The sequence below is a fragment of the Barbus barbus genome, assembly GCF_936440315.1.
Source record: "Barbus barbus genome assembly, chromosome: 27".
NCBI lineage: Eukaryota > Metazoa > Chordata > Actinopteri > Cypriniformes > Cyprinidae > Barbus > Barbus barbus.
The window spans coordinates 29863305-29890241 of NC_136755.1; the positions used below are offsets into that span (position 1 = coordinate 29863305).

The 26937-nt window shown below is 35.2% G+C and overlaps 1 protein-coding gene across 1 annotated transcript; it reads right to left on the bottom strand.

Moving 5' to 3' along the window:
* Positions 1-67: 67 nt before the first annotated feature.
* On the bottom strand, positions 68-25912 carry sema6ca (sema domain, transmembrane domain (TM), and cytoplasmic domain, (semaphorin) 6Ca). The gene is made up of 18 exons (XM_079381548.1): positions 25815-25912; positions 19741-19870; positions 16204-16318; positions 15964-16021; positions 15021-15077; positions 14180-14281; positions 14001-14091; positions 13055-13180; positions 12140-12228; positions 11802-12019; positions 9820-9951; positions 8632-8787; positions 8002-8175; positions 7734-7862; positions 6675-6752; positions 6526-6584; positions 6203-6256; positions 68-3837 (listed from the first exon to the last, which is right to left on the bottom strand). Exons 1-18 carry the CDS (start codon positions 25833-25835, stop codon positions 2927-2929), a joined length of 2700 nt encoding a protein of 899 aa, XP_079237674.1. The 5' UTR covers positions 25836-25912; the 3' UTR covers positions 68-2926.
* Positions 25913-26937: the final 1025 nt, after the last annotated feature.

The following is a 26937-nucleotide window of genomic DNA, read 5'->3' on the forward strand; positions in this document are numbered from 1 at the left end:
TAGTGGAAAACACACAGTGACATGGTATTTTGTACAGTAGCATCATATAAGAAGTGCACAACAAGAGCGTTTTAACTGTGCCAGTTTATTATTAATGATCAGTGATTTCATTCAGATTACACAGAATAACAATCTCCTGAGAAACTCACAAATTCATAGTCGTCTCTCAGAATATAGTGCTCTTAAAACTGATACAAACCCTCAGGCTGCACCAATCACAGCCTCCGTTGGTCAGGTGGGCGGAGCTACTGTCAGAGGAGGAGGGGTGTGTCACAGTTCCATTCACTTCCGTTCTTTTACATTCACACACACACACACACACACACACACAAATGCAGGACTGCAGGTACACAAATGTGAAATTGACTTTTTTTTACCTCTGACCTGTGATTTTAGCCAGTAAAAAGTCTGATGAGCAGAGGATCTAAATGTATGAAAGCTTCTTTCTGCTACAAAATTAAGAAAAAAAGGACATTTTTATCTCACAATTCTGATTGTTTTTCACAGTTCCAGGTTTATATTTCTATATAATTCAGACTTTTCCTTGCAACTTCGAGAGATAAATTCCAAACTGTGAGAAAAAAAATTGTGGAAACAAAACAATGCAATTACCTTTTTTTTTTTTTTTTTTAAATCTGTGGCAGGATTAAAAACAGAATTGAGATAAAATGTCTCAATTACCTTTTTAGATGTCAACTCAAAATTTAAATGAAAAAATCTGAATGGCTAGATATAAACTCAGAATTGTAAGAGAAAAGCATATCTTGTACTTTTGTTTCTAGCAATTAAGAACTGCGAGATATAAAGTCAAAATTACCTTTTTTGTTTTATTTTGCTTTAAACAGACTTCCATAGTAAGTGATCTAAAAATCAAACATGGAGTCTCATTTAGGCTGTTTTGCATAAAGACTAAACCCTTCAGCAATTCCCGCTGTGTGAGAGCACAGCTTTTATTATTCATCATTATGCATAGTTCATTAAAATATACATGACATCACATCCTGTTGCTCATATTTGCTGCAGGCCCCAAAATAATTCAGAAAATATTTTCTGATGCAATGTGTTCTTTGCAAGCAAATTGTGAATATATAATTAAAGTAAATACTTCACCAGTCACCAATATTTTCAAAGGCTCTCAAAAGCAATAGAGACATTTTTCTGTCTTCTGCAGAGATTTCAAACATAGATTGATCGGTCACATGACATTTACAACTCAATGAAACCTGTCTGTGAAATTGTTCATGAAGCGGTGCTCTCCAGAAGGTCCTGCTTCAGCCAATCAACTTCCATTGAGATGAATGGGAACGCCACTCCAGCAGATGACCTCGATGGCTTATGAGTTCGTGTCATCACCTCTGACCTCAGGTCTCTCTCATGTAAGGCACAAATCAATGCAAACACATATCTCATTAATGCAGTTAAACACATGAGCAGCTGTGTTAATGTCAGTCTGATGTGATGCTGTGGAGAGTTCACTGGTGATAAGAGTTCAGTCCGGCTCGTGTCGTTTCCTCCTCACGCTCCTTTCAATGAAAACACACACACACTCAACTGCATTAATGTTCTGACACGTGTTCAGAAGAGATACTAGCATACTATTCATACTACTCCTGCAGTATGTTTACTGGACGCAGTATGTGAATGATCTGTATCTGTGAAATATCAATATGGAATACTGTATCTCACAATGCTATGCATTTGATTCGACTTTCAAGAAATTAGTTGGCATTCCTTAAAATTAGGATAACCTCCAAGTCCTATTTGTCAAGACTTCTTCAATGGAACCAAAACTGCATTAATGCAAAATAACCGTTTTATTTTAAAGTTAATTGGATGCCACATGCTGAATAATTAAACATGCAACACAATGAGCTCATGTTTGCTATATACAGCATATACTGTGCAGTAATTAGTAAGCCAAGGTGTGCTGGTCATAGAGCTTATTTTAAGAAAAATCCTATTTGTCAAGATTTTGATGAGGAAACCAGAATTGTGTTAAAAACACAAAACGTTTGAGGAATTTAAGAATTTTGTATGTTCTTAATCCTTTTCCTTAAGATTTTTTGAAAGACAAAACTTAAGAATTTGAACTGAAAAGTCTTTGTAAATAATAAGTTAGAATATCCTCATACTTTTCTTAAATCCCCAAAATGTTTGTCCCAAAATCAATGGAAAATTAAATTTCGAATAACGAATATGCAAAAATAAATAAGCAATATAATTTGTAAAATTAGTATTCCCAAAACATTTCTTAAAAATTCTCTTTTTTTTTTGTTTTACAGATTGTTTTAAAGACAAAACTGGTCTCTAATCTAAAAGGCAATGCAAAATTATATTTGTTGAGCTTTTGGCGAGGGAACAAAAATAGTGTTAAAATTGTAAAATAGCGTTTGTTTGTTTTTTGAAAGATACTTAGATGTCAAATGCTGAATTAAACATGAAACAAAATAACATCACGTTTCCCATATACCTAATATACCGGGCAGTAATCAGTATGCTAAAAATGTTGTTGGTCACAGAGCTTATTTTCTGAAATATTTCAGAAGCCAATAGAAAAAAGAAGATCATCTTTCACTGCAAAAAATGCTTTTCTTAGATTTTTTCGTCTTTTTTCCAGCCATGATATCTAAAAATTCTTAAATCAAGAAGGATTTTCTAGACAAGTAAAAATTGTCTCGTTTTCAGAAAGTTTTTGCTTAGAACAAGCAAAATTTAAAACAGAAAACAAGAATATTTTGCTTAGAAATGCAAAATAACATTTTTATTTGAAAGTCAACTGGACGCAAATGCTGAATTAAACATGCAACATGATAGTATAAAGTGTTTGCTATATACAGTACGGTGCAGTGATCAGTATGCTAGTATTCAATTCCAAACCTGCTGTGTCTTTGACCTCTGACCTTTGGTGTGTTGGTGGTGTCAGAGGTCAGTAGCTGTGTTTGGCGTGCGAGGGCAGGTGTAGTGTTTTGGCGGGTATGTTTGTGGGTTTGGGCGGGATCTGTGGTTTGAGTGATGCGGTGCGTCTGATGATGGCCGCCCGCTGGAGGAGCGGAGGCTCGCTGTAGCTATGCTGTCGCGTCAGACACGAGCCGCCCGCGATCAGCGGCCTCTGAAGCTCGTAGATGTTTCCCGAGTGTGTTGACTTCTGGTTGAAGCTGTGCTGGCGAGCGGTCGTGACTCTGTTGTCTATTTTTATAAGGATCTGGCGCTCAGGAAGCGTTTGTAGCGGAATCTGCTGAAACGTTGAGGTTTCTGGCGTCTCTTTTAGGCAGCTGTAATAGGATGTTGGCATGTGCAATAACCCTGAGTCGCCCGGGAATAAGGATGGAGTCTTAATGGCGATGTCTGGTTTAAATGCATCATCGTCGTGTTTGTTGGGAAGCGTCTGATTGGTGGAAAACACCTGCAGGGTGGAGCTGTGGGTGTGGCTTCTCTCCCATTGGCTGTTTAGAGCCTTTAAGTTCTTTATTGGCAGTTCTGGCGTTGAATCCGGGGTGGGCAGGTTCGAGGCGAACTCTTCCTCCTCAGTCGCGTGTGGTTTAGTGGGCAGCTGGTGGCAGGGCGGTCCGGAGCTGTATATCTGAGAGGACGTGAGGTCGTTCTTGTCCGGTCTGGTGTCTATGAGGCAGTTGAGTTTGGCGAGGCTGTTGAGCGAGAGCGCGTGTTGAAGCGGCGTCTCGGGCTCCTGTGATTGGTGGGATCTCTGACCGCAGTAACAGGACATCAGCAAACCCGACACGATGGCACCCAATACGAACGCCACCAACACACACGCGCCCAGAAGAGTGAAGTGAAAGCCGTCGCTGAGACCCGCCGCATCAGGGAGCTGCTTCACACCTACAGGGACAGACGGATTATATTCTTTACTCTCGTTCAGAATTACAGTAGAGGCCAAAATTATTAGAACATTAGTATTTTCACCAGTAAAAAATGGTTTTAGGTCAGTTATTTCTATCTTTTGCTGTAGTGTGTCGGTAGGAAATTCAGTTTTCATTTCCATACATTCATTTAGTTAATAAAAATAATCCAGTGAGATTTTTGTCTGACAGCAGCCAGTGCTCCACACAGAGATCTGGGCCCGTATTCACAAAACATTTTATCGTACTACTAAGAGTTCTCCTAAATAGCAGTAAAAGTTTTTAGCTAAGAGTTTTCTCTTAAAACCTATTCACAACGCTGCTGAGACCAACTTTACTAAGGAATAGAGAGAAGTCTTAAAATCAGAATAAGGGGGCGGGGTTGACCTCGTTGCTATGGATGATATCAGCATGCTTATTAACTATGCACAAAGTGATTGGCTGATAGTCTCCGTCAGAGATTTATTCATAGAAATATTGTAGAGCGCAACGTTATGTTGCCATATTCAAATAAAGGTTTAAAAATAAAAATGTTAATTGCCACATTCAAGTAAAGATTTTAAAATGAAGGCTAAGTGTCACTAATTAAACAATATAATATATATATATAATTAACAGAGTAGAATAATCATGGCTGATAGTAATAGATGCAAATGTAAAAGAAAACCAAACTGGACACAAGAACAAGCATATAATCAAAGGAAAATCTGGAGTTGGGATAACCTCCAAAACAAAGGCGATACCTTTATAAAAGCACATTATCATCATGTTTGTAAAAATGTTTACGTTCTGAGGCAGATTGCTGGGAACAGCTATTTCAGGATCATTTGTGGCTTGGTGTTAGTGGCTTAGGACTCCTCTTCTCTACTCCTAACATTTCACAGATTTAGGAGCTAGTTTTAGAGCTAAAACACTTTGTGAAACACTCTTAGAGCAAGAATGTAGGAGTCCTAATTTAGGACTGACACCCATTATTTTTAAGATTTTCTCCTAAAGTTATGAGCTACGTCTAGCCTGAAGATGTTTGGTGAATACAGGCCCAGATCTGATCATCATCAGTCTGTCTGGAATGACATGAAGAAACAGAACAAACTGAAACAGACTAGAAGAACTGTGTCTCCGAGACGCTTCAAGAAACCTCCTGCAAAGCTACAGTACTGTTAAAAGCATTAGGCACTTGTGTAAAAATGCTGTAAAATAAGGATGCTGTCAAAAATAATGTCATAAATAGATTTTCTTTATTAAGCTCTATTAACTAAACTAAATCGACATTTGTTGTGAGAATCCTTTGTGTTTAAAGCAGCTTTTTAAAAATCTTGAATCTTGAGCTTTTGTCCTCGATGCACTTACGCACCTACAGGAACAGATTGATTTTATTCTTTACTGTCATTTCATATTTAGTTGTCAATTACAATTCTTTTGTTCCTAATCCTAATGTAGTTGTCTAATTAATAAAAATTGTGGGTTCCTTTGGATAAATTCTTATGCTGGGTTGCACTTTTTAAATTTTGCATTGTTTTAATTGCAATGCAAATGTTTTAGCAATCAATGTAAAAACATGTCACACCAAAATTACGATACAAAAAAAAAAAAAAAAGTGGTTTACTCTGCATCTTTGTGTTGTTTTTGATCTACATAATCAAACTTTGCTGTTTATCCTGTCACACACAATCTCCTCATGTCTTCTGTCGTCTGATTGATTTTTAGTTTTTTATCCAGTAAAAGCTTTTAATGTAGTTGTACAAACGTCCAGCTTCAGCTGCAGCTTCAGTGTCTTTCTGCTGTCAAATCTGGACTGATTTTATCAAGTAAGCGTCAGAATAACTGCAGTCATATCTCCAGATGAACTCTTACTGGACTGAAGCAGCTCAGCTTTACTTGATTCTCCATCAATCATTTTCTAGAAAATCAGTGCGTCTCAAATCTGATCATCAGGATCTTCTGAGGAGCATTTATTTCTTCATCTCTCAATCAGCATTGGATTGCGTTGCATTATATGTTTGGATCATTTCAATCTCATCTTACTAAGATATTATTGGAGATAAAGAGCGACCACTGATATTTAGATCATTTTATGTCAGTATCTGCTGCACTGTTAGAAATATGTCATCGATTTACATTACAAGCAGCAGAATTTCATCATATAAATATCAGCATCTGCAGCAAATTCATATTTTGAGCTGTTTTCCATATTCTCACTATATGAGCCATAAAAGCCTGATGGAGCAACTGAGATACTCAAAAATTAAATGTACATTTTTTTAGATTTTTTAAACATTTGTCTAAAGGTTAAATAAAAAAAAATAAAAAAAAACCTTGATCAGATCATAATGTGTGACACTGACCAGAGGCTGAATCCACAGCTGACTTCACATCACTTCCTGCTGCTGAAACCACATCTGAACATATACAAATACAGAAGAGATATTAGTTCATTAGTATTACATTTGTTTTTAACAGGTCTGTTACATCAAGTCACTCATAAAAGCAGCATGAAATCAAACTCCGTTCCTCTTACGTTAAATGAGAAACTTTAATCAAACAACAGCGCCAAAATTCTCTCTTATACTTCCTAGATCAATTTATCTGAGATTAAAATAAGATATTATGACAGCATCTAGCTCAGAAGTGAAGCATCGCTGCTGTAATATGACAGCGACTCACTTACCCGTGCATGTGTCAAATGAATGTGATTGGTCACCGTCAATGTCCTGCTCAAACCCCGCCCTGTTTGCACACACACCATAAAAACACAGACAGGAAGTTTAGTTTGGGCTCATTCAAGCTCCATGTGGTAGAAAGTGATGTTACTCTTACTTGAACCCTGGAGCCACGTCAGCACAGCGTCCCGTCCGCAGCCAGATGCAGTATGGGTCATGCGTGTGGAGACAGCGTCTGTGGAGCAATACAGTGAATAATGATAGACAATGAGCTTCGGAAGACATACGGTTTTAGTTGAGTAATGAGTTTGCTGTCTCAAGTGAATGTGATGAGATACAAGACTATTATGTGAAATAATACAAAGAGAATAAACACAGCAAGTCTTTCTGTTAATTGCACACACAAAAAAACACAACATTACATCTATTCTGAATCATGAACCAATGACTCTTATGAACCAGTTAAGTCAAAGACTAGTAAAATGTACAACTCTAAAATGTACTTTTTATGAACAATTTTTCTTCCATGTTTTAATTATTACAGTAAACCACTGTTTTTTGACATCAAAATTGTATTTAATCACAAAATAAATTGTATAGGTTTCATATCATCAATTAATTAGACACGGTTTATGATAACTAAAATTTAATTTAACCAAAAATGAATCCAGAAAAATTAAAACAGACATCATAGATTTTCTGAAAAATAAACAAGGCCTTATTACTGATTTTTTTTATAAATTTTTTTTATTAAACTGTTAAGGCTCAATTGATTAAACATGCTTTTTGATTATTAAAAATGTAACCAAACCATTAAAATGAAATCCAGAAAAGCACACATTTTTTTGTGTGCCCCAAAAATAGATTTTTGTTAGACATTTAATAATTTGTTGTAAAATTGTACGAGTTGCATAATTGCAATCAGATACTTTTTATTACTAAAAAAAAATTAATATTTTAATTTAATCATTAAAATGGAATCCAGGAAAATTTTAACAAAAAACGCAGGGGAAAAAAAATTATTATTATTATTTTGGGAGAAAAATCTAATAAAATGTATTTCATAATAAAGTAATGTAAGGGAATCTATTGTTTTCAGTAATCCTGTTATAATTAGTTGTGTTGTTACTTTTCGACTTTTAGTATGCAAGTATGTTTAAATGAAGTACGTTTAGACATTATATTCAGCTTGCGGATTGGCGTGTGAATGTCTCACCTCTTGCAGGTGTTGTGTCGAGCGCAGCGGCTGAGAGGAACTCTGATAATGCAGCTGGAAAACGCCACAAACAGAGAGTGATGCTCCTTATCCAGCTCCAGACCCAACACAGTGCGCTCTCCAGTACACCTGGAACAAGACGGTAAGCTTTATACAAGAACAGCTTTATGATGGAAAGTCAGGAGCGGTGCTGGGCTGACGCTCACTGTGTGGGGTTGAAGACACACACACACACACACACACACACACACTCTGGTGTGAAGCTCACTGTGTGGGGTTGAAGACGTGGATGTCCTCCAGCAGTCTGGAGCTGAGTGAGCTGTTGGCTTGAGTGTTGGTCAGGATCTTTAGGACCCGTCCGTCTTCAGAGCCCAGAAACACAACGCTGCGGTTCTTATGAGGCCCAGCCGCCGTATCCACTACAATCTGACTCAGCTTATACCTGCACAGAACAAAGACATCAGTATGATTCAGAGTCAAACAAACGTGTGTGCGTGTGTGTGTGCGTGTGTGTGTGTTTTTGTGACAAATGAGGACATTATACATTTGTATAATGACACAGGTATAACATAGGTATTACAAGGTGAAGGTGACTTATGAGGACATTGCCCCATGTCCACACTTTTCAAAACGCTTATAAATCATACAGAGTGAGTTTTTTTTGAGAAAGTAAAAATGCAGAAACACCTATGGAGAGTCCCTACAATTCACAAAAACAAACGTGTGTGTGAGAGTATATTTGTGTGAGTGTGTGTTTGTGTGTGTGTGTGAGAGTGAGTGTGTGTGTGTGTGTGTGTGTGTGTGAGAGAGTATGTGTGAGAGAGTGTATTTGTGTGAGTGTGTGTGGGTGAGAGTGTGTGTGAGAGAGTGTATGTGAGTGAGTGTGTGTGTGTGGTACCTGCTGGCGGTGCTGGTGATCAGCGGTTGGCTGTTGATTGATGGCACAGACTCGTCCATCAGTGGATGCGTCTTAATAAATGAAAGCACAGAGTCTGGAAACTGAACAGAGGACGAGAATGAGGAAGCTGAACCTTCACCTGCACATGAACCTGGACTGAACACAAACATACACACACCAGAGCATTAGTAATTATGTTGTGTTGTGTTTTTGTCATTTATTTATTCATCTAGAAGTATACTTATCAACAGTACAGTACAGTTTCATCAACTTTTAGTTTATTTAGTTTAGGTTATTTAAATCTTGGAAACTAGCTGAAACAAACTAAGTTGAATTTTTTATTTGAACATTTTATTTTATTTTATTTCAGTTCATGTTTATTTTATTTCAAGGAATTAAACACAGATGCTTTGGTGGGTTTGTATCTTTATTCATGCTGGATAAATCTCACTAAAACAGGATCATATTTAACCCCAAAATAAAAAAAATGCATGTAATTTTGCTCTCTCTCTCGCTCTATATATATATATATATATATATATACACACACACACACACACAATTGACTTATTTGTTCAATTAAGAGAGTAAAAACAATAATACTGTAAAATATTATAATTTAAAACAGCAGTTTTCTATGTGAAATACAGTAAAATGTAATTTCTTCCTGTGATCAAAGCTGAATTTTCTGCATCATTACTCCAGTGTTCATTGTTATAGTGTGCTTAACTCTCCATTGTTATAGTGTGCTTAACTCTCCATTATTATATGAAAAATGTATGAACACCTTAATTCATTTTTTTTTTTTTTATGACGGGGATAATCCTCAATAATGAGGATTGGGGAGGAAATTGTCATAAGGTTGTTGTGTTTAATTGTAATGAAATAATAATAATGCTAAATATTTTAATGGTTATTTTCTTTATGAAAAATGTAATTCCTTAATTGCTTTTCTCTGATTTTGTGCAAGTATGTTCCTGACAGTTTTGGTGAGATTCACCCTGTTTCTTTCCAACTTAAATGTTTGTCACATGAGCACCACTTATTTCTCAGAGTGTGTGAGCGTGTGTGAGAGTAAGTGAGTGAGTGAGTGCGTGTGTGTGTGTGTACAGGTTTATATATCCTGTTGGGGACTAAATTGAGGTTAAATTGTGTGAGAGTGAGTGATTGAGTGTGTGTGTGCTTTACCGCGGTTTGGGCACGTGTTCCTCAGGCACCGTCGTCCACATTGAATCACTGTTCTTCTGCTCCTTAAACTTCGCATTAAACACTCGCTCAATGTCATCCAAATAAAACCCGCACACCGCTGAGCCAGGAATGCTGGGACACACAGACACAGACTGATCAAACACGCAGTGCGGTGCGGTGTGTGTGGTGACTACGGTTGGGTACCGTTCACATTTGAACCGGCACAGTACCGCTATCAGTACCTGAAATTCAGTACTTTACTCTCCGTGTAATAACAAAAACATTTATTTCAGTGAAAAAAGTCCAAAACTCTCAATTTCAACATTTTGAACAATAGGGCCCTACAATCTTTTTCTTTCAGAAATACTTGTGCGTTTAAATTTTTCTGATATTCAAATGTAGGCATTAAACATTTATTTATTTTTAATCAAAGGAAAATTAAACCCTTTTCTTTTCTGGCAAACAGAGATTTACTGTTAAAATGAATGCATGGAAGAAAAATTGTGTGAATATTCCATTAAAACAGTTTTAATAATAACTGTATTATGATTTGCTTTTGATTGATTCATCCAAAAATGTATGAATTCCATGGCATTCCATGCTATAGAGTAAATTCTGTCTTTATGAATGGACTCCACAATCCTGTCTGTTTCACGGAAACCATACGGCCCTAGAAATGTAACCACACTTCAGAACATTTGGGTTTGACCTGTGTGTTGTGTTTGAACGAGTTGCAGGGGTAGGTCTCTCTCTCTCTCTTTCTCTCTGTAACGCCCAGATGTGTTCTCAGCTACCGAAATTTGGCACTGATTGATAGGGATGAAACGATTCACGATTTTGATTTCAGAAATCGATTTTCTCACAATTTTTTTTAGCAAAATGAGATTGAAGACATAATACAGTAAATGAAAAGGTGCCCTTTTATTAGGCTACTGATAGTTTCACGTTTCTTTGTGAAACTGAAATATAACAAAACTAAACTGAAATTTTAAAACAAACCTCAAATCAAAGCAAGCAAGTTACACAAATAAAATAAATCTCTTCATATAAACAAATCAATGCTGGTTACACATCACAAGATAATCGGGCTGATTTTGGGCCGATTTCTCCCCTTCCGACAATCCTAGGTAATGTCCCGATTATCTTGGTGGTTCTAAAGATCATCTTATCAGATTTTCCTGTGGTGTGAAGTATGTTAAGAGTGACTGAATCTGCTCGGAAGGACATTGGAGGCGCCCCGATCGCAAATCGTAAATATTTAACATGTTGAATATTTACGATCAAAAATCCTGATGTGTGTGTGGGGGGACCCCGAGGACACCACACACTATAGGAGCAAAACGGTTAAATCTAGGATTTTTTCCCCTCATGTTTGTGGTCTCTCACATTTTGAAGATCTTATAAGATTTTTAAAAATCTTTTAGTGTACACAGCATAAGGCCTTGCCTGTGCTCTTTCCATTTAAAATTAGTGGCAACCACTGCATTTGAATCATTATCCAAACAAAGATGAAGCATACATGCAGCACGAGCAGGTTTTAATCTACATTAGACTATAATTTTAAAATCTGAAGCAAAAACAGAATGGTCTGACTTTTGTAGACTACATAAAACACATCTGAAGGAAACAGCAGACGAGCTGTTTCACTCTCTGCCAGCAGGTGGCGCCTATGAACCGCTGTAAACGAAGCAGAGCTGCACTTATGAACACTACTTTAATAGGAATACTAATACTTTCTAAAGACAGTCAGTTCCCCTCAGAGATACATTCATATAAACTCCAACTGTATCACGATTTGTTTAGCATCTCAACCGATCTGAATCGTCACATATATGAATCGATTTTCAACCGGCTCGCAGTTTTTCGTTACATCCCCTACTGATTAATTTAATGTGAACGGGTACTCGGTAGTACCAACGCATTTCGGTCGGTACCCTTAAAAGTACGGAGTCGGGTACCGAACCCTCGTGGTGACTGTGTACCTGTTGATCTGTGTGGTGAAGACTCCGACCACAGCGGGCCGCTGGTTGATCTGCAGCACGTTGGTGAGCGACTGCAGCACGTCGAAGTAGAAGAACGTGTCTCCAGGAACAGAGCAGTTCAGGCGCGCCTTCAGAAACGACGTCCAATGGCGATCCAACACCCGAGTGGAGCCGCCGCTGTCATTCTTACACACGCGCGCCACGCGAGAATACACCACCTACACGACCAGGAGTGAGGAGCAATGACTAACTGATTCAGGAAGTGCTGTTTGCCTGTGTTTACATCTCATTTTATAACAGATCAGATGTCTAAATCTTCTCACACACTCATCATTTACCTTCCCAGCGCCGGTGTGCTCCACTGCGATCTCACTGAAGAAGAAATACACATAGTTGCCGTATTCGACAGCATGCAGGAAGTGAGGCTCTGTAGAGACAAAACACGGATGAGATATGTTTTTGTTTTCTTTTTTTAAATTATGAAATATACAAAAATACTTTTGTTTGGAATATAATGCAATTCCAGCTACCTTGATGGCAAGAAAGAGGTTAAAAATAAGATATAACAGAATAAATAAATCTATTATAAAAGGCTGCTATCATGTTGAAAATCAACAGAGCATCATATAGTAAAGATCATTATTAGGTTATATGTGACCCTGCAGCACAAAAGCAGTCATGAGTAGCACAGGTATATTTGTAGCAATAGCCAACAATACATTGTATGATCAAAATTATACATTATGCTAAAAATCATTAGGATATTAAGTAAAGATCAGGTTCCATGAAGATATTTAGTAAATTTCCTACCATAAATATATCAAAACGTTTTGATTAGTAATATGCATTGCTAAGAACTTCATTTGAACAACTTTAAAGGAGATTTTCTCAATATTTAGATTTTTTTGCTCCCTCAGATTCCAGATTTTCAAATAGTTGTATCTCAGACAAATATTGTCCTCTCCTAACAAACCATACATCAATGGAAAGATTATTTATTTTATTCAGCTTTCAGATTATGTAGAAATCTCAGTTTATAAAAAATGTACCCTTATAGCTGGTTACATTAATATTAGTTACATTATATAGGTTATTATTGTTAACTAAAACTTAAACCATTAAAAAAAAAAATTTCGTTACTTGAGAAAATAAACATTATATAAAAAAATATATATAATTTTTTTTATTTTAGCAGCAGCACACTCTCCTCAACACCACACATGATCTGAGGACTCGTTGATATAAACACGAACCTCTGAGCCATTTGGAGTCGTATTTGACGGTTCGAAGGACGGGCCGCCCCTCTCCACCCAAACTCCTGTAGATCACAGCGTCACTCGCCTGGAAGTCTGTCATTGTGGCCGAATAGAAATGACCACCTGCAATACAGAGACAAAAAAAAGCATCAATGAGAGAGTGAATCAAACTGTGGTGTCTGGTTGATATTTAAGGCTGCAGGTCAAGAGCAATTCAACCAGTCAATAAGAGGTCTGTGATCAGCGAAGGACAAAACAAATACTAAATACTAAGAATACAAACACAATAATATTAATAATTAATTATCAAAATACAGTTTTATTTGATCATTTAAATTATAAAATTAAAGCAATAAAGAAATATTACCATTTACTGTAAAATAATTTAATAATAATTTATAAACAATATTATTAATAATAATAATAGTAGCACTAATAATATTTATCATTATTATTGTCTTATTTCACAGAACAATAGTAAAACTGTACTAATATTCAATATGACTATACAAAATAATAATTTATTATTTAAATTGTAATAAACAAAAATATATTACTATTTACTGTCAAATAAAATGTTTTATTAAATACATTTGATAATATTATTATTATTATTATTAATAATCACTGTTGTTTAAATAGTTTTAGTAATTTTGTTGTATTTTTAGATTCATATTATTCTTTTTTTTAAATGTCTATATTAGTTTTTATTTTATTTAAATTTGACTTATTTTAGCACATCAAGTTAAACAGAAAATGAGAAATGCTACCTTGGCAACTAAATGAAATTTGAAGTTTAAGGTTTTTTTTTATTTTATTTCGTTTAATTTTATTTCAAATACCATTAATGAATGAATGAAAGTATGAATGAGGCATTTATAATGCCGGTAATGCTTTTAGTTTTAGTTAACTACATTAATCGTGGTGTGTTTCAGCATCTCACCTGCAAACACTCCTACGTTGGACTGGCGAGACTCGAATGGACATCGGGCCTGACCCAGCAGCTCCTGACCGACCTGCTCCAGTGAACTCAACTGAGCATAAACCACACAAACAACAGCGTGAGAAACTCCGGGATGAATGTGAGGGTGCCGATCCAGCTCAAATCTGTCTGTCACTCACTCTGTAGTTTCTGCAGGCCGGGTTCAGCGCATTCGTTCCACATGCAAACAGAGTCTCGTCGTTACGAGGCACAAGAACCTTGATGTAATTATAGCATTCATCCTGAAAAACAGAAGATAAATGTTTTAATGTCAAACTGAAGCATTAAAGAGACCCTGTTTAGATCTGCCATTTCAGTTTTTTTCAACTGCTTACACACTAAATCTTTCCTTGTCACACAATTTCTGAAATCTGTCACTCAAACAGCAGAAGCACACACCAAATCTGCAAAACCATACACTAATTCTCAGCCTTTGATTCAGTTTTCAATTTCATAAAACACTTTTTGTAAAACACAACACACAATTGTTTATGTAACACAAAAATCTAGCAGGAATTAATATTATGGCAAAGGTGTTTTGCTTTTGAGATGTGTTTGTGACATTTTAAATGCAAGAGATGTGAGGCATTTTGTATTATATGTGTGCAATTCTTGGATTTGTGGGTAAAGTTCTGAAAAAAGAGGCAGTTTTGAAAATGTGTGTAAGCAGGTGAAAAAAAACTAACATCCACCTCAGGTGACGGTCAAATGGACAGAACTAACTACAGGGTTCAGAATGTTTTGTCATTCGCTCACTTGTTGACAAATGAAAACCAATCATAAATGGTCAAAGGAAAACATAAGAGAAGGAAGTTAATATAAGGTGTAAACATCTGCTGAATGTCTCTGAAAGTTCATGGCAGAACATCATCTTCTCATCAGCTGACAGTTTTCCATCAGTAGCACTGAAGAGACATCTTTGGTCCATCTGTGTCGTATCAGACGTTCTTCATCTGATCTCAGATCTGCTCTGATACTTACGCTGTTTCTCCCTCTCACGGTGCACTTTGACACGTCTGTAGATCTCCACGTCAGTATCTGAAAACACAGATCACCAACAGACCTCGTGTGTGTGACAGATGAAATCAGAGTAATCTTTTTCCCCAACTTCTGTTCTTTTATTTTTTACATTTTTCTAGATTCTGTTTTAATGGTTAAATTAAATGTAATTGTTCAATAAAAAAATAAATAACAACCAAAAAAATTAATTGAAATCATGAAACGTGTATATATATATGTATATATATATATATATATATATATATATATATATATATATATATATATATTAAATTTTTAGGGCTCTATGAAATCCATTTTATTCTTTTATTTTTTATGTTTTAATTTTTCTGGACTACGTTTTAATCGTTGATTTAAATTTTAGTCATCATATATCATCGATGATTAATTGAAATCATGAAAATTACACAATTTAACAACAACGTATTAATACATTTAGGGCTCTATGAAATCCATTTTTCCCCTATTTCCTATTCTGTGTTTTTTTGTTTTATTTTTTCAGAATTCAGAATAATGAATGGTTTAATTAAATAGTAATATTCAACAAGCATGTCTAATTAACCAAATTCATATAATTGTAACATATTTTTTACTTTTTTCTCCCAGAAATTCTGTGTTGTCTGTTTTAATTTTAATACAAATTGATTACCAAAAACAGTAGTAATCAAATGAAGGCATAAAATATTGACAATTTAATTAATCTTTTAAAATGTAATAAAATCTAATTTAATACAAATTCATTTAATTTAAAAACTCCTTTCAATAACAGGTTTATTATTAAAATTAAAACATTGAAGCTGAGATATGTCCTTTAAAAAAATAAAGGTTTAATAGCTGTATTATTATTGTTATTATAGTAATAATCATGCATGTCTTCTGCATCAGTTACACCTGTGTGTTTTACCTGCTGTGGGATGATTTTATCGACTGTAGTAGTGAGATTGACAACAAATACATGGTCTCTAAACAGAAGAAAAACACAAGAAAAAGTCAAATTGTTTTCATGATTTCAGCTGTTTCCAGTTCATTTATACATGTGACTAAAATATATCAATGTCTAATAGAATGACATTTCTTTAAAATCCATCCAATCCAGCCATATGATCTTCAGTGATCTCGGATGCGTGTGAAGTGACTGAATGACCTGGCAGCGATGTACAGCATATGCTGGATCCGGATCATCCGCTGATAGTCCAGACCCAGACGCTCCGTGTCATTATTAAACCTGAGACCCTGAAAACTGGGATATCGCTGTGAATCTGTGGAGCACAAGAAACAGAGCAGATAAAACCATCATTTATAAAATACAAGCAGATTTATGTGATGCATTGAATAGATCGTTGGTTGTTTATAGGTAAAGACTGGAATCAAGAAACTACTGAAAACCAAAACTAAAACCATTAAATATAAAAACACTAGAGATGCACCGATCGACCGGCCAGGGACCGGAATTAGCTGATTTTGGTCAGTCTGCCTATTCTGAGACGGTCTGTTTTGACGTCACAGTTACACACTTCGATTAATGTATTTATGTCGTGTCAGATGAGGATTGCACAGCCTGAGTGAGTGTGTGAGAGAGATTTGCGCAGAAATCAATACTAATGAGCGCAACAGCACACACAGAAAGTTACAGGTGCATGCATACTGTACTAGTAAAAAAAAAAAAAGTATAATATATGATTTAGGTACGCAACTTTGCACGAACAAAATGTTTCAACACAATTGCAATGTGATTTTATACAATAGTAGTTTAATAAACAAAAAGTTACAATTAAGTTTTAAGACACAATATTGACTGTTTTTGCTCAATTTCGCTGATGAAAATAATTCAATCAAAGCCACAGCAGAACGGTTTTATGTCTCCGAGCAACACAGCAGTGTTTGGTTACTGAATGAATCCACGTTTGAACAAATCTGATGAATCAGTGACTCACTCATTCAAACAGTCATTTGCCGCCATCTACTAGTTTGGTTTCATATTTAAAACTATCATTGCATTTTTTCCTACATTTCTTATTTGTTTTTTTAAAATATTTAAAACATTAATCTTATAAAAGTCTTTATCCATTTGAAGTTTGCAGTGTAAATGCATTTATGGCAGCTCAGCTTCATCAAACAGTCTGTAAATACATCTAATGCAGCTTCTGTGTTTCCTCTGCAGTGGAAAGATGGAGTTTGTTGATCCTGATTTCATTTGAATGGTGAAAGATGACATTTAATAGTGAAAAAATTACAATTTAAGAAACAGTGGGAAATTACATCTGTTTTGTTATATACAGCAACTCCTTTTCAGTTAATTATTTATACCGCTTTTCTAGTCACAGAGCACTTTATTTTGAGTTGTTAGATTGGGGGAATAGTAATGTTTAATAATTTTTTATTATGTAAATGTATTTATTTAATTTTTTTACATTAAAAAAGTATAGATTTTTGTTTGTATATGCTGTCAATTATAGTTTTTAGAAAGAAAATGGCAATCAACAAAAATCGGTATCGGCAGGTAACACTTACAAATAAAACCCGAAATCAGAATCAGCCGAGAAAATTGCAATCGGTGCATCTCTAAAAACTCTTAAACTTATTTTATCTCAGCTAGCTGCCAAGGTGGTGTTATTTTAGTATCATTGAAATAGTATTGTAGTTTATATATTCAGTTTTTATTTAAATTATTATTATTTTTTTTGGGATACATTTGCCTTGGGAACAAGTTGAATTAAAATAAGTTTAGGTTTTTAATTTTTTTTTTTTCAGTTAACAATTAAGTAACAAAAAATGTGTTTTATGGTTTTAGTTTTTGTTAACTATAATAACCATGCACCAAAGGAAACATTTCTCATTTTCATTTAGTTTAACAATGCACTAAAATAACTACAATTTAAACTGAAACAAAAATGAGTAAAAACTATATAAACAAACAAAACAAAAAAAACTTGAACCCCCCCCCCAAAAAACCTTCTAAATAAAATGAAAAATTTATATATTAATAAATACATTAATAAATGAATTACATCAAAATATATTAAAAAACTATAATAGAATCTAAATTTTGCTAAAATAACACTGGCTGGAATTATAGGGATGTAACGACTCATGATTCGATTCATGATTATTTTTTTTTTAATTCAAAATGAAATTTAAGACAGATTATAAATTAAATGTGTCATTTTATTATTGCTTGGACAAAATGCAGCACGTTTCTGTGTGAAATTTAAATACAACACTATAATAATATACTAATATAGCACTTGCATATTATTGCTCTTTTGTTGGTTTTGATTGCTTCTATTGTCATCATTTGTAAGTCGCTTTGGATAAAAGCATCTGCTAAATAACTAAATGTAAATATAATGTAAATATAAATAACAAAACTAAATTGAAATTTTAAAACAAGCTCCAAATCAAATAAATAAGTAACAAATAAAAGAAATCTCTTCAGATAAACAAAATAAGGCTTTGTCTGTGCTCTTTCCATTTAAAATTAGAGGCAACCGCTGCATTTTAATCACGATCCAAACAAAGATGCTGCATACATGCAACATGAGCAGTTTTTAATCTACATTAGAGACTGTATCATTTTGAAATTTGAAGCAAAAACAGAATGGTCTGACTTTAGTTGAGAAACTACAGTATACATAAAAAAATCAGTATGAAATGACACCAAAGACGAGCTGAATGAGATGCAGATCCAGTCTCTGCCAGCAGGTGGCGCTTTAAGAGTTTCCTTGGTTTCCGCTGTAAACAAAGCAGCGCTGCACTTATGAACTTTAATATGTATCGTTCAGAGGCAAAATGAAAAGAAAAAATCCCATCTAAACTTTTCTAAAGACAGTAAATTCCCCTCAGACATAAATTCATATAAACTCCTACCTCTAATTGAATCGTGATTTGTTTAGCATCTCAACCGATTTGAATCGTCACATATATGAATCGATTTTCAACAGGCTCGCGGTTAATCGTTACATCCCTATGGAATACACTACATGACTTTTTAAATATGAACAGATTTTAAAACACCAGGGATCACTTGCTGACAACACTTTCAACCAACTAAAGTAAAATAAAACAAATATATTTTTTTTAAGATTTGAATGAGTTTGGACATCTTGGTAAAGTTTTGCATAATATGCCTTCAAAAGCCATTAAACCAAAAATCCTGAAGTTTTGCAGAAAATCTATTGGTAAGGAGGACAGAATGTGGTCAGTGATTGGGGACGACTTAAAGCCGACTAAAGACTAAAAGACCGATGACATCAAAGTACCGCGAGAGTGATTCGAAAGCATACTTTCTTATCTTCCTTTTGTTGGAGAAATTATCCAAAATGAATGAAATATTACACGTTGCGCTCTATTTTGTGTCCTTAAATGCCCATTTTTTTGGGTCAACAGCTTATAAAAATTTAGTTCTGGGTTTTTTAGCATGTTTGCTGTAAATCTTGTCACACAGCAGCTTTTAGGCATTGTTCTGTTTTTTGTTATAAGTCAGAAATGACACGGAGGCAGCTTCCCGCAATACAAAGTCAATGGAGTGTTAGATTGTCCCCCCCAGTGTGGGCGTGGCTTAAATGCGCTCGGTCTCTATAGCTTTTGTGGTACTTCGATGTCAAGCACCGATCGGTCTGCACAGCACCGCTTCAAGCCCAACACACCTACTCACTGAGATCCCGTCAGTCATGTGACTCACCTTCCAGATGCACCACACTGATTGGCTGCAGATCGCTGGGGAAGGGTGTGGCAGTAACGATGACTGGGAGGAGCCAGGCTAAAGAGGCCATCGCCATGACAACAGAGTAACGCCATGTCCTATCAGTCATCTGCATAGGACATAAAAGTTACAGACAGATAAAGTCACTGAGATTATATTTTTCGAGTTATTGTGAGTTAGATATTGTAGTCTGGCTGATGTGATTTTAAGGCATTTCTCATTGGATGCTTATTAAAATCTAGTATTTATTTTTATGATTGGTTTAAATATATTTGGTTTTAAAAAATGCCTATTTTTCAACAATTTAAAAGTGACATTAGAATGTCTTTAAAAACTATTTATTGAAAGCAGTAAGAACTATGCAATTTTCTTTCCATATTATACCAATCTTAGGCAATATTATGGATGGAGGACTCGTATTTTAGCTGGAAGCAACATCTTAATGATGGATTTGTTTCTTACAAACACTACATTTCTCCAAACCTGACGACGAAACAAAGTCTGAATTTTTCCTTTAACTCTCCCTGTTGAAGACGCCTGGTCTAAAGGTTAATCTAGATTATCTGAAGTGCCCTAAATGAACTCTGTAAATGTGCATCACATTACAAGAACACAACAGATTTCAACAGTCAAAAACTCACATCAAAAACACACAGTAAATTACAATGATTTAATTAACACATATTTGAGGTTGACTGGTCTTGGTCTGGTTTTGTTAAACCCAAGAGCAAGCTTCAGTTTGGACTGTAATTCTGGGATCAACTTTTTATTTTTATATGTGTGTAGAGTTAAGATTAAGGTCAGACTAACATTAGTGTCAACAAGAGTTGCTGTATTTATCTACACTAATGGGTACCGCGATACGCTCCGACAATCCAGCAGGATTAAACACACAAAGACAGAGCTACAATGAAATAAACATCAACTTTACATGTCCCTGCTTCTCATCTACCTGATGTAAACCATCACACCATCAAATAACTCTTTGTAAAAGCTCAGAGACTAAAATCCCTGGAGTGCGTTATGGGTAACTGAAAAATACTTTAGTGTGGCAGAAATCAAAGCGCATGATTATAAGATTTGAATGGACAAAGAGCAAATAATAAATGATCCCATAGCAATCTGATGTAATCTGACATTTAAAAACTGATCCAACCTGAAGCTAATCTGACAAGAAGCTTTGTGTGTGTGTCGGTGGGAGACACTTTAGCTAATTAATGGCTAATCAGAGCTAATCTTCCATTAGGCAGATGAAGCAGGACACATGAGTTGGGGGTATAATCTGGATTTTTTATGTACAGGCTTATTGAATTAAAACGTTTATATACTAGAAGCTAAAGCACTTGACTTCCTGAATTCCCCCTTTGTTAAACTGCATTACAGGCCTGTAATTAACTGTAATGTTCAGGACATTAATGAAGCGCAGAGAGCCAATTATGCAGATGACAAAATATCAAAGCAAGCATTATTGCAAAAAAAAGATAGACAAAGCATCTGACAGCTAGAGTGAAATTACAGAGGAACCATCTCAATATTTACTATCTATACAATGCAAAAAAAAAAAAGAAATTGTAAAAAAAACAAGTGTGTTATTTGCCATTTCAAATTTAGCTAAATTTGCTAGCAATTTCTGAGTGAAAACTGTCTCTACAGAACAATAATTCATAGCTGTTCAAATGTGAAATGTGTTTCCAGCCACTAAACACAGTCACAGCCAGATCAAAACAACCAAAAATACCACATTTAAGAGCACCAAGACAAAGTCAAAGCGGCAGGACTGATGAACACAGAGATAATAATGATTGCAATAACAATAGATAAAGAGCTAGCATTTAGTGCCTATTTTACACATTGTTTCAGTTTTTTCTGTTACTGCAGCTGTGATTTCTTCAGGTTCAGCAGTGCACATCTTCACACTCGAGTTCTTGCCCATTCTTCTTGGCAAAATTCTGTCAAGTTGGATGAGAACATTTGACAAACGAGCGTTTCTGAAATCCTCTACAGATGCTCTGGACGGCGCTCAGAGCTCCAGGACATCAACCTCTCTGGCTTCCAGTCTAACTTTTGCTAATGTTTCAGGTCATTGTCCTGCTGGAAGACAAAAGTCCCAGCGCTCCTGCAATTTACAGCAAGCATTCCTTCAGCATTTTCTGTATTAGTTTAACAGACTGTAAAGCTTCTAGCTTTACCATAAGTCCACTCTCGCCTATTGTCAAATAAAGCTCAATGACACTAAAACACCATTAAACTGCTGTTTAATTATCGTTTTAGAATCATTTAAGTGAGACTCATCAGAGGGGCTATTTTGTTCCCACCATTCATGAAATAATTCTGACATTTCTTTTGACTTTGAATTTAAGTCAAATAATAAACACACAGTATGAATCCAGTGCATGACACACCACTACACCTGACACACACAGATGAACGGCTGTTGTCATGTTGTACTTTAACACACTATCACAGTGTTTAGAGAAACACTAGAACACAGATCCAGACAGACCCACATCCTCTCGCCTGTGCTATGATAGATTTTACGGGACTCTGAGATATAGTAAACACTTTGGGAATGTTCTTCTGTCCTGCTATTTTCCAGGAACACTTCAGTCAGAGCCGTTCTCTGGTCTGTAGTGTTTCCTGCACCTCAAAACACTAGAGAACGGACTGCTGCCTAGTCAGTCAATGACTAAACAGAGCAAACTTGAGGTGGTTTCATGTGATGGAATGCTACATTTCTCCAAATCTGATGAAGAAACAAATTCATCTACATCTTGGATGGCCTGAAGATGTTGTACACTTCCAGTACATTTTAATTTTTGGGTGGAATATTCCTTTAAGAAGTGAAGAAGTGTATCTGTAACGGCTCTCACGCTCTCAGTAAAAATACTCGGCACCTTTGACATAAAGCAGCCTCTTGCTTCCTGTCCAGAGCCCAGAACTGTCTCTGCTGTTTCCATCTCTTTTAACTCGCACTGGCATACAGTGGTAGTTACTCTACTCTATAAACACAGTCTCAAGGCCACTCACACCAGACATGATCTTGCTGTCGGTCAGCGCTATATTTTAACTGTCGGTCTGTGTAAACATGCTAGCTGTACCATAAGGGGCCGTTCACACCGAGCGTGTTTTTGCATTCCACTGCGCAGCTTTCTCATTGTTTTTTCTGTGTAAACATGCACTAGATTGATGTGTTTGACTGCTGAGCGTCATGCAATTGATGCAAAGTCTTGTGCATGACAATGCACGATAAAATAACTTAAGCAGTGCATTACGAAATTACATTTTGAACTCAGGACTTTTTTTTTTCATTACATTGCCCTGCATCTTGCATTTTTGAATGCGAAAACATCTTTTATTACAGAAAGTGTTTTTGCATTCGATTTTGCTGCTTTTTTAATGTAAATATGCACTAGATGGACATGTTTGATGCTCACATCTTGCATCTTTTGCAGCTTCTCATGCATAACAATGCATTCTAAAAATGCAATGCTTGAGTCGAATGTAGTTCAACTCTTAAAAACGCATCTCTAGATCATGTTTTTTTATTCACTGCCCACATTTCGTGTTTTTAAACATGTTTGGTATGAAGTGCTGTATTTTTAAGATGCTTTGCAAATTTTTGAAGAAGAGTTAATACCAGAAAATTAAATAAAGAACAAATAAATGCTATAAATTACACACTCTGACATTATTTCAAACCCGTTTGACCACTCTTTTCATATACTGAAGAATTTTGGGATACACACTTGAATTGAGCTATTGAGCTCAGATCCCTATACACTTCAACAGAAGATATTTTCAGAAATGTATCCGTTTTACATTATATATATATATATATATTTTTTTTTTTTTTTTTTTCTCCATACAACAGAAAATGGAAGTCAAATGATTTGGTTGGAAACATTCTTCAAAATGTCTTTTGCATTCAGCAGAGGAAAATAAGTCATAAAGGTTTAAAACAGTACATGACAACAGATTTGTCATTTTCTGGGAAAACTTTCCCTTTAACACCAGCGTTAGGGTTAGTTATGGTCAGGGTTAGTTAGGGTGAGGGTTAGGGATAAACTATGACTCGGACCCCAGCTTATTTTCCAAATGACATTCATGATGTGGAATTCAGGGGGAGTTTCTCTCCGACCCCGTCGATTCGGTCTTTCTCTCGCTCTGTGCCGAGATCAGAGAACCAACAGAAACTCTACAAGTGTTCCAGGAATGCTAGAGTGGGCCGAGAGACAGCGAGAGAGAGAGAGAGAGGGAGAGAGAGAGAGAGAGAGAGAGAGAGAGAGAGAGATATAGAGAGAGAGACAGCGAGAGAGAGAGAGAGAGAGGGAAAGAGAGATAGAGAGAGAGAGAGAGAGAGAGAGAGAGAGAGGGAAAGAGAGAGAGAGAGAGAGAGAGAGAGAGAGAGAGAGAGAGAGAGAGAGAGAGAGAAACATATGATAAACAGGAGGAAAACAGCAGGCCAAACATGCAGAAGATGCATATTTCAGAGAGAAAGGCCAATATATGAGGGAGAAAATACTATTAATAATCATATAATGCTTGCCATGAGCCCACTGTGAAATCTCCGGAGTGTATTTACACTAAAAACTAATAAATGTCTGACTCACTGATTTACTCGTAATATTAAAGATTTAGCTGTACATTTTAGCCTATATAATTGGCACTAATAATTAACAAAATTCTGACTCTAGACTTAGATTTACTGTTTATATTAAAAATCTAGATGTGCGTTTTATGTAATTTAGATGTAAGTTTGACGTAAATTACACAAATAACTAATAAATGTGTGGTTCAGGACTTAGATTTACTGTTTATTAAAGATTTACATATATTTATTAGTTAATTATTATTTATTAGATAAAATGTATATCACTCAAGACTTTACTGATAATAACTGATTTACTGATAATATTAAAGATTTAGATGCACGTTAATTATCTTGAATATTATCAATAAATCTAAGTCTTGAGCCACGCATTTATTAGTGTAAATTAAATTTACACTAATAATAACTAATAAAAGTGTGGCTCAAGACTTAGATTTACCATTTGTATTATAGATTTAGATATATGGTTAATGTCATTTAGACTAATAACTAATACATATTTGGATCAAGACTTAGATTTACAATAATTTTAAATTTAGGTGTACATTGTTATTTATAATATCTAATAAATGTGTGACTTTAGACTTAAATTGACAAATTAAAGATTCAAACCAACATGAAAAATACTATAGTGTTTTTGAAGCACTATAGTAAAGTGTATTATACTGTATATATTATGGTATTTACAACACTTTCTTAATGAATGCTGCAGCATACTGTAGTGAACTGATAAACTGTAATAATTTAGTTTTTACTACAGTAAACTGTAGTGTATTGTAGTATAATATACCCTATAGATGTATATTGTACAAGTAATTTGTTTATATTATTATAGTTGATATATTGCAGCAACTATAGAATTACCACAAAAGTACTTTACTATAGTATGGTTTAAAAAAAACACTGTAGTATTTTTTCATGTGGGATTCGGAACATTTTATATACTTTCTATTGAGAAAAAGTTCCTGTCCAACCCAAACTGAACTGAAACCTGTTTTGTCATATTAAAAATCATAATGTTATGTGATGTTTATGTGCTATAGTCACTCTTTTGAGTGGTTTTCTCTCAAGTCACTCTTTTGAGTGGTTTTGGCTAATTTAAAGGCAGTTTTCTGAGGGCAGATGGTCAGACATGAGCTTTAAAGCCCAAATCCCCTCAGAGATTACCTCATTTACTCTCCAGCATCTTCACCGTTTCCTCCTGAAACTATCGGGACAGCTTCCCAAACGACTCCGACTCGCGTTTCTGTCAAATGTTGGTGTTTTTCTGTGAAACGGAGGAGTTTGTTCGTCTGACGGTTTAACGGACGCAGTTTAAAAGGCTTTTAAAACTCCTGTGGCGCGATTAATAACATCCTGCGCTCGCGTTCAATTTAAGTAGCGGTTTAAAACTACTAAATCCAACAGATTCACCACAAATTTACACAACAACGCAGAAACTTACCTGTTTTGCTTCAAAAAACATCTTATTCCATATTTTCTGTGTTTTCCTCAAATCTGAGCGTCAGAGAAGCCAGAGCTCCAGTATAATCTGCGGGAGGAAACGGGGCGGAGCAACAGATACGAGAGACACGCCTCCCTCAAGTGCATGTGCGCTTTCGAGCCAATCAGAGACAGCAGGGCGGATTCTTTACTCCGCCCATCCAATCAAAACAGATGTGGCGGGTTATTTATCTATGAACCGCTTTACTCAGCGGATTTTAAATAATAAATTTATTTATTTGCTTATTTGCAAAATGTTTGAAATTTCAATAGGTTATAAAGAGAGATATCTCATTATTATGTATTTATTTGTTATTCATTTGCCATGTTCGAAATTTTATAATCTAATTAAAATTAAATGCTCAAATTATGTTCAGAACAATTGTTCTCATAACATAATTAAATATACGTTATATTTATGTATTTGCAAAATGTTTGAAATTGATTTACTGATTTATTTTAAATGTTTAGAACCATTGTTCTCATAAAACAAATATATTTTATATATATATATTTTTAAAATGTTTGAAATGTCATACTCTAATCAAAAATATATAATTAAATATCTAAATTAGAATTATATTTAATTTAATATATGTATTTATTTATATTTGATTCATAAAATTAAGTGCTCAAATGATATTCAGGATCACTGTTCTCATAACGAAATATATATTATAGATATTTGCAAAATGTTTTAAATGTATTTATATATTTTTTGTTTATTAAATGGAGCGCTCAAATTATGTTCAGAACTATTGTTTTCATAAATTCATTCATTTAAATGAAATGCTGTTCACACACACACACACGCACACACACACACACACACACACACACACGCACGCACACACACACACACACACTCACACACACACACCTCTGATGTTTGCTGTAGAGCAGATGGACCTGCTGTGTGGCAGCAGAAGGAAAAGCTTCCTCTTTACAAAGATGAACATAATCACACAAACACACACACAAGGGTTAAAGGCAGGAAGAAATCAGAGCTTAATACATCTGGATCTGTATTTACAGTCATGCAGATGGCACAGCAGCTTACAGAGTATGTTGAAGTGGAAAATCAG

Bases quoted from the DNA above. Each gene is read 5' to 3' on its own strand.
- sema6ca (XM_079381548.1), bottom strand. From the start codon at position 25,835: ATGTTTTTTGAAGCAAAACAG. The intron at 14,282-15,020 runs GTAAGTATCAGA...TCTGTTTTTCAG, and splicing joins CCGTGAGAGGGAGAAACAGC to GATGAATGCTATAATTACAT. The intron at 3,838-6,202 runs GTCAGTGTCACA...CTGTCCCTGTAG, and splicing joins AGCTGTGGATTCAGCCTCTG to GTGTGAAGCAGCTCCCTGAT.